Genomic DNA, 14,598 nt, shown 5'->3' with positions numbered 1-14,598 from the left:
TTGCACGTTAGCCCTGTAGTCTTAGATCCCAGAAAGATCTGTTATTACAAAATATGAATAAATTCAGAGTCTTGTATTTGTTTACATTCATTTTCACTCATTTGCTGTCATTTTACTACTGGCTAAAATTTTCAAAGACTTTTTATTTTTAACTTTTTCTACTTATGTAGGTACTTAACATTCATTGTGGAGGCATTGAAAAACAGAGATAGAATTAAAGTAAAATAAATTATCTGTAATCACAGCACCCATGATCATCACGGTTAACACCTGTTATATCTCCCAAATCCTTTTTGCTTTTAGAAAATTACATGACGACTCTATGTACTGTTATAACGTGTTCTAGCCTGTTTTTCCCTTAATCGTGCAGTTAAATAGTATCATCATTTTGTTTTAAAGCTGCACCATAAAGTTATTCTCCATTGTGAGACATTTGGATGATTCTCAAATTTTCATTCTTAAAAAAAATACTATGAAGAGTCTTTATATAAATATATGTGTGTGTGTTGTATATCCTACACAAAACAAATATACAGGCCGGGCACGGTGGCTCAAGCCTGTAATCCCAGCACTTTGGGAGGCCGAGGCGGGTGGATCACGAGGTCAACAGATCGAGACCATCCTGGTCAACATGGTGAAACCCCGTTTCTACTAAAAATACAAAAAATTAGCTGGGCATGGTGGCGCGTGCCTGTAATCCCAGCTACTCAGGAGGCTGAGGCAGGAGAATTGCCTGAACCCAGGAGGCGGAGGTTGCGGTGAGCCGAGATCGCGCCATTGCACTCCAGCCTAGGTAACAAGAGCGAAACTCCGTCTCGAATATATATATATATATATATATATATATATACACACACACACACATACACACACACACAATATACATCACCCATATGTGTTTGTCTTTATTTTTTATCTAGTCAGAGTTTCTTAGAATTTGTTAAATATTTCTAAAAAGGACTCATTGACAAGGAATTGCTGGGACAAAGACTATGGACAAGTGAAGACTTATTACTAATCAATTGCTCACCAAAAGGATTTCAATTTATTGTATATTCCTCCTAGTTTAGGTTTGCCCATTTAGCTTCAGTTCCAACAACACTGTCTTTCTTTTCATTGATATTTATTTAAGTATAATGCACATATGGAAATGCATATAAATGATAAGCTCAATGAATTTTCACAAACTGGTATTATCAATGTAATCAACTCAGTTCAAAAATGCAATCTTACCAACACCCTCAAAGCTCTCCTTGTTTCCATTCATATTCATACTTCAAAGGATAACCATTAGCCTCTCGATGCTTTGATGAGTGTGGTCTATTTTAGGACTTTATGTGCATGAAAGACATATGTCTTCTTTTGAGCCTTTTTTCAAACAAGCTTGTGTTTGTGAAATTAGTCCATATTGTTGACGTTGTAGAGTGTTTTATATATTTTAGCTCTACACTATACTATTTTGTTGCCAACATTCTTTTTTAATTGTTGTCTGAAAGTGTAAAATGCAGTGTTAGAGTTTTCACTCAAAATCTCTGATTTAATGTGAGGTGGAAGTTTTTAAAATTTTTTTGGCTTTCCTGGTTATTAATATTTGCTCTAGTGTGACACTGGTCATTTATTGTTCCTCTGTGGTAATACTGTATTGTAAATACATCTTTCACTTTTCCCCAAACAATAGGTTATATTGGTCTTTAGTTACAAAATAGAAGAATGGCTGTTGTTTCCTCACTCTTTCCCAAAAGGCCAATTAAGACTAAAAACTGTTCTTTTGACAAGGTAACAAGTTTCCCTTCTGGGACTCCTATAGTTGCAGGGTCTTGATCCTCGGTAGTGAAAAGGAACATAATACGTGGATTCCAGATCCCAAAAGTGAATCATCCACATTTCAGGCTGAAGCTATTTCTCACCTATCATGCTGATTCCTCTAACTTGCTAATTCATGCTATTTTAGGTCTTCTTTCAAAATCTGGTTTTCTTGAAATGCTGACCAGTCTTGGTTAACTGTTTGCTGCCCCTGGGTACAAAGCTTTTCTAAAGTTAAAGCTGATTCATACCCTCGGATTGATAAAGGTATACATAAGAAAGATAAGAAACTCTTGGCCAGGCGCAGTGGCTCACGCCTGTAATCCCAGCACTTTGGGAGGCCAAGGCAGGTGGATCACAAGGTCAAGAGATCGAGACCATCCTGGTCAACAAGGTGAAACCTCGTCTCTACTAAAAATACAAAAATTAGCTGGGCTTGGTGGTGCGCGCCTGTAATCCCAGCTACTCGGGAGGCTGAGGCAGGAGAATTGCCTGAACCCAGAAGGCAGAGGTTGCGGTGAGCCAAGATCGTGCCATGGCACTCCAGTCTGAGTAACAAGAGTGAAAACTCTGTCTCAAAAAAAAAAAAAAAAAAAAAGAAGAAGAAAGAAACTCTACTTTAGGGGTTTGAGAATTACTGGGGATTTTAGGACAGAGATTCTGATTTATTGGCTTGGGGAGAAGCTTGGGCATTAGTCATTTGAAAAGGGCTTCGGGTGATTCCAAGGGGCTGACAGGAGCAGAATCATGGAAATTTCTGGCTCCTAAGTTGATACATTCAGGTACACCGAATAGATCAATTTTAACCTCTACGTAAATAAATGCCGCTGCCTGTTTCTATCATGGCAGACTCCCAGAGATGGGCCAACGTCTTAATATTTGCCTTTTCCAACTACCGGACAATGCCACAAATTTCACTTCTAGACCATAATTCCTTATTCTTCCTGCTTTGGTACATAGGAAATAAAAACTGTCCTAAGAGTACCAGCATTTTACTGCTGAATATGACTAAGCTTGTCAGATCATTATGTAATACATGTTGTGGTAATGGAAAGAAAGCAATGGAGACCTTTCCATGTTGAAGAGTATAAGAAGAAGCAATGGAGTTAAAAAACAGTCTATCCTTTTTAAACTTGCCTTAGGTCCCAGAGAATTCTCGGGCTTTTTAAGGACTGTAGTTCTTCCTTTGTGAGACTTGGTAAGTACCCTTTTAAGTCTTGCAAAGGAAACTCTAGGAAAGTGGTTTAAAACCCACAGTCCCTTCGACATGCCTGAAGGACACAGGAGTCAACTGAAAAAGCTCCCAGTGGCCAAATGTTGAACAATTTGAGCAACAAAAGATATAAATTGGTATTAGATTATAACCCAAAGTACAAAATAAATGCCTATAATTACCTATGAGTTCTTGCTGACATTAATATATGTTAGAATAAATAAATATGAGAAAATGGACAAATTTCCCATAAAGAAGAATTCTAAGTTTTTGTGTAGCTACTCCTTATTCTTTAATTGTGAGCTATGCATAGTGACATTTTTCCAAAACGTACAATATGGAAAGACTAAGGGGAGACTTTATAGTGCAGATATCTGGCAGATACCACCTCAGCCAGAAAATAAAGGTTAATATTAGCCATCATAATTCACATTGATATTATGTATCCTTGATATAACGCTTTGAGGATGTCACTTCACCTTTGTGGTCTTCTCCCAAAACTCTGTAACTCCAGTCTTAACAGAAGAAAAACTTAGACAAACCCAAATTGAAGGACATTGTACAAAATACCTGACTGGCACTTTGGGAGGCCAAGGCACTTTGATCACCTGAGGTCAGGAGTTCAAGACCAGCCTGGCTAACATAGTGAAACCCCATCTCCACTAAAAGTACAAAAATTAGCCTGGCATGGTGGCATGTACCTATAATCCCAGCTACTCAAGAGGCTGAGCCAGAAGAATCTCTTGAACCCCAGAGGCGGAGGTTGCAGTGAACCGAGATCGCACCACTACACTCCAACCTCAGTCACAGAGCAAGACTCCATCTCACAAAAGCAAACAAACAAACAAACATGGCTTGTACTACTCAAGACAGTTCAGAGAAACTATCACAGATCATAGGAGCCTAAGGATACCTGACTACTAATGTCATATGGTATACCGATAAGTTCCCAGAACAGATAAAATACATTAGTTTAAAAATATCTTCAGAATTTTTTTTTTTTTTTGAAAGGGAGTCTCACTCTGTCACCAGGCTAGAGTGCAATTATGCAATCTTGGCTCACTGTAAGCTCCACCTCCCTGGTTCAAGTGATTCTTCTGCCTCCTCCTCCTGAGTAGCTGAGACTACAGGCGTGTGTCACCATGCCCAGCTAATTTTTGGATTTTTAGTTAAGACGGGGTTTCATCATATTGGCCAGATTGGTCTGTATCTCTTCACCTTGTGATCCACTTGCCGAGGCTTCCCAAAGGCTGGGATTACAGGCGTGAGCCACTGCACCCAGACAGAAATGTCTTTTTAAATGTCTAAAGAAATCTGAATATTTTATGGATTCTAATTAATAAAAGCATGTCAATATGTGTTCTTTAGTTGTGACAAATAGACCATAATATATAATATAAGATATGACAAAGAAACTAAACTTTAGTCAGGCTTCTAAAACTTCTTCTAAGCCCACCTTTGCACTTCCTTATAAAATCCAGCTTTAGCAATTTCTGCTAAATCAGTTTATCAAGGACCCCTACACTCAATATCTAAACACCCTATCTGATTAGAGTCTTGTCCTCCATCAACCCGAAGATCATGTCTGATCACCCTGACCTGTCTTCAGCAAAAATCCTGGTAGGTCAGTTTAGCCAGAATTCTGTTCACCCCTGATCTTTTCTTCTAGTAATTTTTAATCCACTGACCCCAACTCCAATCCTTGGACATAAATTCTCACTTGCTCATGCCATATTTGGATTTGAGGACAATCTATTTCTCCTGCATTGCATGTGGTCCCTGTACCTATTGCAGTGCTCCTAAAGAAGTCATCTTTACTGTGCTTTAATACGTATTATTGAATAATGTTTTCTGTAACAGATGTTAACCATAGAGAAAACTGAGTAATACATAAGAACTTTATCTTCCCAAATTTTGTAAAAATCAAAAACTATTTTAAAATAAAAAACTATTTTAAAATCAAAAGTTTATCAAAAAAAGTAAAGAAGCGAAGGAAGGAAGGAAGGGAGAAACAAAGAGATTCCCACATGAGCAGCAGCAGTCAGGATCTTGTCAAAAATTCATATTTTCAAGTCCCAGCCCAGACCTTCTGAATCAAAACCTCTGGGGATGTAGCAGCGACCTGCGATTAAGAACCACTCATCTAGTTGGTTGGCCAAGAGCCCTGCTTCCAGGTGCTTCTCATTTTCGATGTGGTCATGTTACTTTTTCTTTAATGCCCAAGAGTGAAGAATCAGATTAGCCTTTACTGTACCTTCTGATTACCATATTGTTACCTTTCACAGAGAAATGGCATGCCTGCCTCTGTTCTTCTCATCTTATTAGCATTTGAATTCCAAGACCCTTCTCAGACCCTGTTGTGCTCGTGTCTTCCATAACTTCTTCAGCACACATAAAGCCCTTCCACCTATGATATCCCTAAGCACATAATCATATGCCAACTCTCATGTTCCCAAAAGCTATAAATCAAGGCAGAGTATAGATTTCCTGGAGACAGAGGACTTCATCTACCAGATATTGACTCTGGGTAAATTGTTTGATCCCTCTGTACCTGAGTTTTCTTTCGGTGAATTGGGGATGATTCAAGCATCCCCAATTCATAGAAAGAATGGGTTTTGGGAAGAATTAATATACGTAATTTGTTAATAACAGCATCAAGCACTTACTGAGGACCCAATAAATATGAGCTGGTGTTACTGCTGGTGGTGAGTGTTTTGCCTCTTAAATATTTCTTCCTTCTTCTAAAGCAGTGGAGTTTTGTATGCAAACTAATGCTTCTATGAATAAAGATTGGGTAAGTTGAATGAGTAAAGCGAGCCCACAAAATCCTATTTCAAACTGAGTGACTTCTCCCTCCCCTACCCTCCACGTACCAGTCATCTAAGGCATTTCAATGTTGAATGCGAATATTGAAAATATTTCATGTTGCTTATAAAATGCCTTTAGAATAAATCTAGAGAATTGGATAATATGTGAAAACTTGAAGTAAATTAACCTTATTCTGAGGTTCACCACCTACAGTTGAGCTGTTATCAACAAACAATACCATTTTACTTTTGATCAAAGATTATTCTAGTTCCAGAGAGCCTTAGCAGAGTTTCTGTTAGCCTCAGAGACAAGATTAGCCATAGAAGAAATAAGCACGCCAGGGACTGTTCTGGAGGCCACTGGGTAAGTAACATATTTGAATAACCAGTTCAGATTTTGCTTATTTGTCCTTTACCACAGGTTAACTAGAAATGTAACAATTTACATGCCATAAACATACAAGCTTTAGGTGGTTTGGTTTGTTTTCCAGATGGGAATTAACGTGGTGGACTCTGCAGTATCTGGATTAGGTGGTTGCCCTTATGCAAATGGTGCTTCTGGGAATGTAGCCACTGAGGATTTGATATATATGCTTAATGGCCTGGGGCTCAATACAGTAAGTTGTTTTAACATATTTTAATATTCATGCATTCCTTGCAGCCGCAAATTGCAATGCTTCTCAGATGTGGGAAGCAATTTTGAGGTCAACGTTTTACTACATTTTCGCTATTTGTTAAAATGCACAGTAGGAAAATAGAATAAAAATTCTTTTGGGGGCTTTATGAAGTAACTCATTGCTATAGCTCAGTCACCAATAATGCAATTATTTCACATTTTTATAGTGCGTCATGACCTCTAACGTACTTTTTCATGTATTATCTGATTCGATTTTACACACTTTGTGAGTTGGAGTCTGTGTCTTTGCTCTTATGATTTTTGAGTTTTGGAGTTTTGTTTTTTGTATGGATGTTTTTCTTGGATAAAACAGAGACCTTGATTGTCTCACAGTGACAACTACGACTCCTGGAAAAAAATCCCAGGACACTTTGTAAATCATCAGTGAAAGAGAGGAGCTTCATAATACTTAGCATGTGAGACCCTGGATGGCAAGAATAGTCTCTTTGCAAGTTGTACCTGAAAAGTCACATGCTGTCTAACCACATCCATCACAATCAGCATCTTCTTTTGTCCTATGATTGTTAGCACAACCTATTAGTCTATAGAACAGCTTTATTTAAGAAAAAGATATAAAAATCACAGATGATTAGACATTTAAAATTTCTGAGATGTAAAATCATCATCTGTATTATAAAACGGATTTTACTCTCTGCTGCTCCTATCCCTCCATTTTTCATCACTCTACTTACACTGACATGCCTGCAGCTTAAATTTGCTTCAAGTCTACAGTTTTGTAGCATTTTATTCCTCACTTCTACCCCTTGCTCAGGTTTCTACTACCACATGAAATGGCTTTATACCTTGTATTCCATTTCACCTGGAAAGTCAGTCACCACCATCCTAAAAAAATGCCATCTAGCATCTCCCTGAGTGACCCCAGGTCAAATTGTTCATCTCTCTCCTTAGTGTTTTCTTGTTCCCCTCTGTAGTCCCTCTAAACTTACCAAAAGGTTATAGCATTATCTTGTTTATGTGTCTAGCTTCCCATGCAACCATAGAGCAATTATGACAGCTTATTCATACCTGTTGCTTATGTCATAAAGATGCTCAATAAATATTTATAGAAAGACTGATTTCCCTTGGCACTAAACACCAACAGCTGTTGCCTGTAAACACCAAAAGCTATTGCCAATCTTCTCTGGTTAGAAATTAATATTATTTCATTTATATCTTATCTTAATCATTACTATCAGAAGCCAATGACATAAAATGAGCAGAAATAGTTCCTTTCTTAGAAATTCAGATGACTGAATAGAACTCCACTGATAGCTTTTGGTTATTTGTCCCTCTTTACTACTCTGCTGTGACTACACTGATACAGGTCTGCATCCCTTTCCTGGGTGTTCATCCTCTACACTCATCACTGGCGCCAGTCTTGCCTTTAAATCTATCCTCCAGGTTACCATCAAAGAATTACACCTAACATACAAGTATGAATAGGCTCTACTTCTCCTTGAGCACTCTTCAGTGGATTCTAATTTCCAGAAAGCAAGGCTGTGCTCTATCACATAATCTGGTCTAGTATTACTTTTTCCAGTACTAATGGTTTATTTTATCTTCATCCATATACGCCATATTATTAAGATATCTTGGGCTGCTCTTCTCTCTGCCTGTGAACAGTGCCCCAATACATCCTCCATCCTCTTTTATACTTTTGGTATAAAACTCAGGTCAGGCTTTACCCTTCTTGGCACCTTTCCCTGACATATTCCTTTCTGCTTTTTTTTTCCCCCCTCATTGGGTTGGTGGCCTCACACCTTTGCCTCCATAATGACCTGGGCATATCTCTATTTGTAGCTTTAACTATGGTACAGAATTTTCTGTTGTGAGTCCATATTGCCTGCTTGATCATGAAGGCAGAAACCACATTCTACATGAGGTTCTTGAAACTCCAGAACCTATCGTAGTACATGAGGCATATGTAAGCACCTGATAAATGATTTAAGAATACATACAGTGTTGTTTCAAAATGATATCTATTGATTAAATAAAGTGGTAGAGAAAAGCCAAAACAAAAATCTTCTTTGTTGTGAAATCAACAAATTCTACTGCATAATTGTTACAAATGGAATTACTGCAAAGAGAAGAAAAACATTAATGACTAAAATCTCTCTATCGACCCTTGCTGGCTGTAATTTATAAGTGAAAGGCATCCGAAGTTAATTGTTTATGGAATTTAAGTATCATTGGATTAAGGGTGTTAAACTAAAAATGTGACTAACAGATACTCCACGTAAATCCATTGCCATAACAAAACCGAACTTCTCAAACCAACGCAAATGCTAGTATCCTAAAAACAACTTTATAATAAAAATACATCATGAAAATAATTTATGTGTCATTTTACAAAAAATTTTAAAAAAATTTTTAATTTTTAAAGAGATACATAATTAGCTATATTGAAATGCCTCTAATTTCTAAAATGGTATTCGGTTATGAAAAGCCATGACATGTTTCCATAGCTATTAAAGAGTACTTCTTAAAAGCAAGGAAAACTGACTATTTTCCATTTTAAGCCCACAGTGTTTCTAGTTCGTATTGAGGGAGAACATAGAAGCTCATGAAATGCCATGTAAGAGCAAATTTGTGCTTAGTCCTCCTAATGCTTTGCCTCCTCCTGAGACAACCAAAGTGCTGGGTGGAGGCTTTGATAGTGACCCTTTCATTACACCAAAGCCAAGACCATGCCCTGAACTTGGCCTTAATACTCAACTGCATATCTGTCATCCATGGATTTTCTTAAGCTTCTGTTGATTCTGTTTATACTTTCAGACAGTGCAACCTCTCAGGAAAACAAGTTCCAGATGTGTACTGAATACTACTTCATTTTATTTCACTTGCAACTACCTTCTTCAATATCATAATTGCGTTTCTGACCTTGATTTAAAAAACATATATGTGGCAGGGTGCAGTGGCTCATGCCTATAATGCCAGCACTTTGGGAGGCCGAGGCAGGTGGATCATGAGGTCAAGAGATCGAGACCATCCTGGTCAACAAGGTGAAACCCTGTCTCTACTAAAAATACAAGAAATTAGCTGGGCGTGGTGGCGCCTGCCTGTAATCCCAGCTGCTCGGGAGGCTGAGGCAGGAGAATTGCCTGAACCCAGGAGGCGGAGGTTGCGGTGAGCCGAGATCGCGCCATTGCACTTCAGCCTAGGTAACGAGCGAAACTCCATCTCAAAAAACAAACAAACAAACAAACATATATGTATATATATGCATTCACCTTTTCGGTAATCCTTACGGCTTTTTCAAGTTTGTTTCTTCATATAGTAAAGAGGATAGTTTTTTTTTTAAGTCAGTTCTTATCTATAAACTTCTCCAAAACATCATTTTGATTGTCCTTCACTGATGTTTTTTGTAGACTGTTTTTGTAGTTCCATTACTGTTCTTCCTAGACTTTAGATACCAGCCTGAATTATGATGTTATTCAAGTGTGTCTACCTATATTATTAGACAAGGGTCAAATTCAATATATGCTGTAATAAAGCAGAATAATCTAAAATGTTGACAACATTATTCATGAAAACAAATGTTGCCCAGAATTGATAATGACCAACACCACTTTGTTTAGTAATTTTAAATGGTTAAGTAACTACTAATAAAATGTAAAAGGCTATGTTTTGTCTTTTATTTCTCTAATTCCTGTGCCTTCCTGGTATTCTTTCTTTTCCTCACCAGGGTGTGAATTTACACAAAGTGATGGAAGCTGGTGACTTTATTTGCAAAGCTGTGAATAAAACCACAAACTCTAAAGTAGCACAAGCCTCCTTCAATGCTTGACTTTGGTGGATTTATGAGTTAAGGTTGAGAAGATCAATTTCAGCTACAATACTCATCTGAAAATCATTAATGTCAACTTGCTCTGATATGTGAAGTAATAGACAAGAGCGGCAAAAAAGAGATACTTTTCAAAAAGATTATAACTGGATAGATTAAGTCAACAAAAAGCAGTATCGGTCATCAGGTAAATTGCAAGCTGAGGATAAATAATAACTTGTCATACTTTTGAACTTGAAAAAAAGTCTCTTTAGCGCTTGTAGAAATAACTTTTTAATTTAGTAGACTGGAAAATCAACTTCGTATTTCCCCAAGAATCAAATACTGTGTTAATACTTAATCAAGCAGGCTTAGCACAGTGTACACATTGTCAGTAGTTTATGAGCTCCTGCATAGTATGCAGAGTGTGTGGCCTCAATATTATGCATTATACCTCTGAATCTCAACTTTTCATTTGCCAAGTCAGTTAAGTTATGGACCAAAAGCCAAATCTCCATCTGACCCTACATAATTTTAGCAATAGAACTTTCATATTTCGAGTATGGCTAACATCTGTTAACTATTTCAGTGACTTTATCTGCTTCCAAGAGGCTGTGGCCAATGGCAAGATGCCATATTCTGGAAACATATTACAATCTCCCGTGGTTGTTACATGCATCCAGTTTACCATACATTATCTTTCATCACTTGTAGTAAAAAGCAGCATGGTGTTACTCAACTATTGAGAAATTGTAAGCTATTATTTTTGTCCTGATGTCTAAATTGCAGTGATAAGAATAGGTTGATATAGGTATCATAATCTGCTTTTATACTTTTCAGATCACTTTCAAATAGCCCAATAAAATATCATTGTAATCCTAAGTATATTAAGATAGTTTTAAGTTAATGAAATGCCTGTTTTCCTTTGATTCATGGTGCTTTGATTACATCACATAATATTTTGGGGTTGACTTTTTTAGAGGTTATTTTAAAAGTTGAAGTGGCTGAAATTTTGTTTATTGTTCTAGAAATTATTGCCAGAAATTGTAAGCTTTAATATTTCAAAGACAGAGATGAGGAGCAGGAGAACTATTCAAGAAAAACATTTCTGTAACCTATGCAAATTATCTGGGGGCAGTATTATTACACATGGATCTGAAATGTCAGTTCTAGTATTTATATAGACCTCTCTAGTAATAGCCAGGTGATATAATCTTTGAATAAACTTGAATAAAAATTGAAAAATAGAAATGAGTATTGTGAACTTTCTTGGAAATATTCATTAAAACAATTGAAAAAAGTAAATTCAAGAAAATAAGAGAAATACTGATAATAATTACGTTGCATGGTTCTGAAGCAGGAATACTGAAAGCAATTCTCTGTTTTGGGAGTTGGGGGAAATGCAGGGAGCAGACAAAATCCAAGCTGCTTATGAAGCTTTTTCAGTTCCATCTCCTTGTGCATCTCTTCTCATAAAGTACATGACCCTGCACACTGTGGCAGTAACGGGACACGTGCTCGTAGCGGGTACAGCTAGATATGTACCCCATATTCTGAGGAGACCGACTTACTATCTCTTACAAAGCTGCACAGTTCTGAGATATTTGGAAAAGCATCTCTTGTTACAAACTGCTTATAGTAACAATTAAGGGGAAAACAGTGCTGTTTTGAAATGAAAACCATGGACTTTGAAAGGCAGAGCAAGTAGTCAGAAACTCCAAGTACAGTCTAGAGCACAGTTACATAGCATCCATATCAGTCTGCTGAGTCACTTCCATGAACACGCTGATGCTACCACATCACATGTACTATGAGACAGCTTGTTGTAGGTATTTTGTATCCTTTCTCTACACAAACCATCTCCATCTCTTTGATAGCTTAAAGAGAATTTCTTTTCTGGTTTTCTTTTCTCTACTTTATTTATTTTTTTTGGCTTCTTCCTTCTCCTTATGTTTGACTGCAGACTCAATAATGCACAGCTGCCTGCATTCTCACAACTCAACATGTGGTCCAGGACCAGCAGGATCATTCCCTGGGACCTTTTGAGAAATACAGAATCTGAGATTTCATTCCATATCTATTTCATCACAGTTTGCAATTTAAACAAGATCCTTATATGACTCATATGCAAATTAACTTTGAGAAGCACTTGCCTATTTGATACCTCCTCTTGGGTGTCTAACAGGCATCTCAAGCTTCATGTATATTCAAAATCCTTGTCCCATTTTTTTACTTTGTGCACTGTAGCCTAGCCCACTGTCTTCTCTCTGATCTTGGAACAAGGCACACTCAGATCCATCTCAGGTCCTTTATCTTAATTTTGTCTCTGCCTGTAATGCTGTTTCCCTGGCTCTTTCCCTGGGCATGACTGGCTCCCTCTGGGTCATTGAGGTCTCAGCATCCATTTGACCTCCTTAATGAATCTTCCTGGACAATTCAGTTTAAAGTGAGTCCTGTTACATTCTCTCATATCAACTCTTTCAATTATTAATTATAGAATATTTACCTTCTTATTTATTTGTTCTTTCTTTTTCCATCTCCATGAGAGCAAGGGCTTTGCTATCTTGTTCACTCTGAGTTCCATAGTGCCTAGAACATAGTGCTAGGGTCTAGCACTAAATACCAATAAATGTTAATTGGAGCAAAGAATAGAAACATGTTTAATTTAAACATTTGGGAGTTTAAAGAAGAAAACTACTCTGAATGAATTCTGTTTTCTAAATATATATATTACATTCAAATATATATATGAAATATATCCTGAGCTCTTAATAGATTTTTAGGGTTTGTTCATCCCAGTTTATATGTTGAATGATTGAATTAAGGAATGAACACATATGTACATGAAAGAGGTTAAAGAAATTTAGGTAAACCATAACTGTAAGGGAAATACACATCTTTTTAAGCAGGAATAAAGTAAAACTGAAACTGCTGGAATTGATAACAACAAATTGACTATATCAATAGCAATAAAAACCTTCCTGAGGTAAAGAGGAAACAGCTAGAATAAGCAACTAATTAGCTTTGCTATGGGCATTAAAAAGTGCACGCAATTCCTTTCTGTCTTACACACATGCACACGGGCACACACACATGCACGCATAATACACCATTCCAGATATGACCAGGAAAATTTAGTTTTCTCATCAAACTTCTGTAACCTGTGTCTTCTCTATCGAAGAAACAAGAACTGCATTGCCTATTTAAAAGTACACTGTAACATGCCATCAACGAAAAGCAAGCCTGTTATACCAGCTGTTATCTATATGATTAGGAGATAAAAGTTCCATGATTTGATATCAAGACCTCATTACGTCAGTATTCCTTAAACTCCTATAGTAATGTAGAGGTACTTCAGAGTCAAGTCTTGGCAGAGACATACCCTTAATTTTCTGTCACTGACACACAAACTTATTCTCTGTGATCTCGATTCATGTTGTACATTAGATTAATCAGTGGATGATGGGAGAAGAGTGTAACAATACCGATGCCTAAACTCCACCCTCGGATATTTTGATTTAATTGGTCTGGCGTGGTACTTCAGGCATCAGCATTTAAAAAATTGTACACAAGGCAGTTCTCATGTGCAAAGTTAGTTGAAAATCTCCACTCTGGAGCAATGGTTTTCAAAGTGTGATCCCAGGAGCAGTAGCATCAGCAACATGGCCTGCTTTTCTCGGTGGCTTCATCCAGAGAAAACTGCATCATCTCAGGGTCAGCTTATAAAATCCGGATTGTGAATCTGTGTATACTCCAGAGATGAAGGACAGAAATAGGACACCAACTGTGTTAACCAGTCCTTGCCTTGCTATACCCAAGATTGGGTAATTTATAAGAAAAGAGGCTGAACCTCATGGTTCTGCAGGCTGTACAGGAAGCATAGCTCCAGCATCTGCTTCTGGGAGGGACTCAGGAAGTTTTTACTTATGATGGAAGGTGAAGTGGGAGCAGGCACATTATGTGGAAAAATAGGAGCAAGACAGAGAGTAGGAAGCAGCTACCACGCTTTACAACAACAAGATCTTCAGAGGACTCAGGACTCACTATCACGACAGCACCAAAGGATGTTAAACCATTTATTAGAAATCTGCCCTCATGATCCAATCACATTCCACCAGGCCTCACCTCCAGCACTGAGGATTACAGTTCAACATGAAATTTACAGGGGATAATATCCAAATTATGTAACCAACTCATTAGAATTCAAATTAGGATTCACTAGAGATGCAAATTCTCAAACTCCAACACAGATGTCTAAATCTGAAACTCTGGGTTGAGGCCCAGCAATCTGTATTTTTACAGATCTTCCAGGGGATTCTGAAAAACCCTAAAGTTG

The 14,598-nt window shown here is 37.5% G+C and overlaps 1 protein-coding gene across 1 annotated transcript in view; it reads left to right on the top strand.

The window, feature by feature from the left end:
* HMGCLL1 (3-hydroxy-3-methylglutaryl-CoA lyase like 1) overlaps positions 1–11,507 on the top strand; it is a 156,674-nt gene extending 145,167 nt beyond the window's left edge. Inside the window, exons 8-9 of the mRNA XM_002746663.6 lie at positions 6,315–6,440; positions 10,185–11,507. Coding sequence (XP_002746709.4) covers positions 6,315–6,440; positions 10,185–10,286 — 228 coding nt within the window. The 3' untranslated portion in view covers positions 10,287–11,507. The remainder of the gene's footprint in view (positions 1–6,314; positions 6,441–10,184) is intronic.
* The last annotated feature ends 3,091 nt before the right edge of the window (positions 11,508–14,598 follow it).

Source organism: Callithrix jacchus, chromosome 4, assembly GCF_049354715.1.
Source record: "Callithrix jacchus isolate 240 chromosome 4, calJac240_pri, whole genome shotgun sequence".
NCBI lineage: Eukaryota > Metazoa > Chordata > Mammalia > Primates > Cebidae > Callithrix > Callithrix jacchus.
The sequence above is the reverse complement of the archived record's forward strand: the minus strand, read 5'-3'. Positions and strand labels throughout refer to the sequence as shown.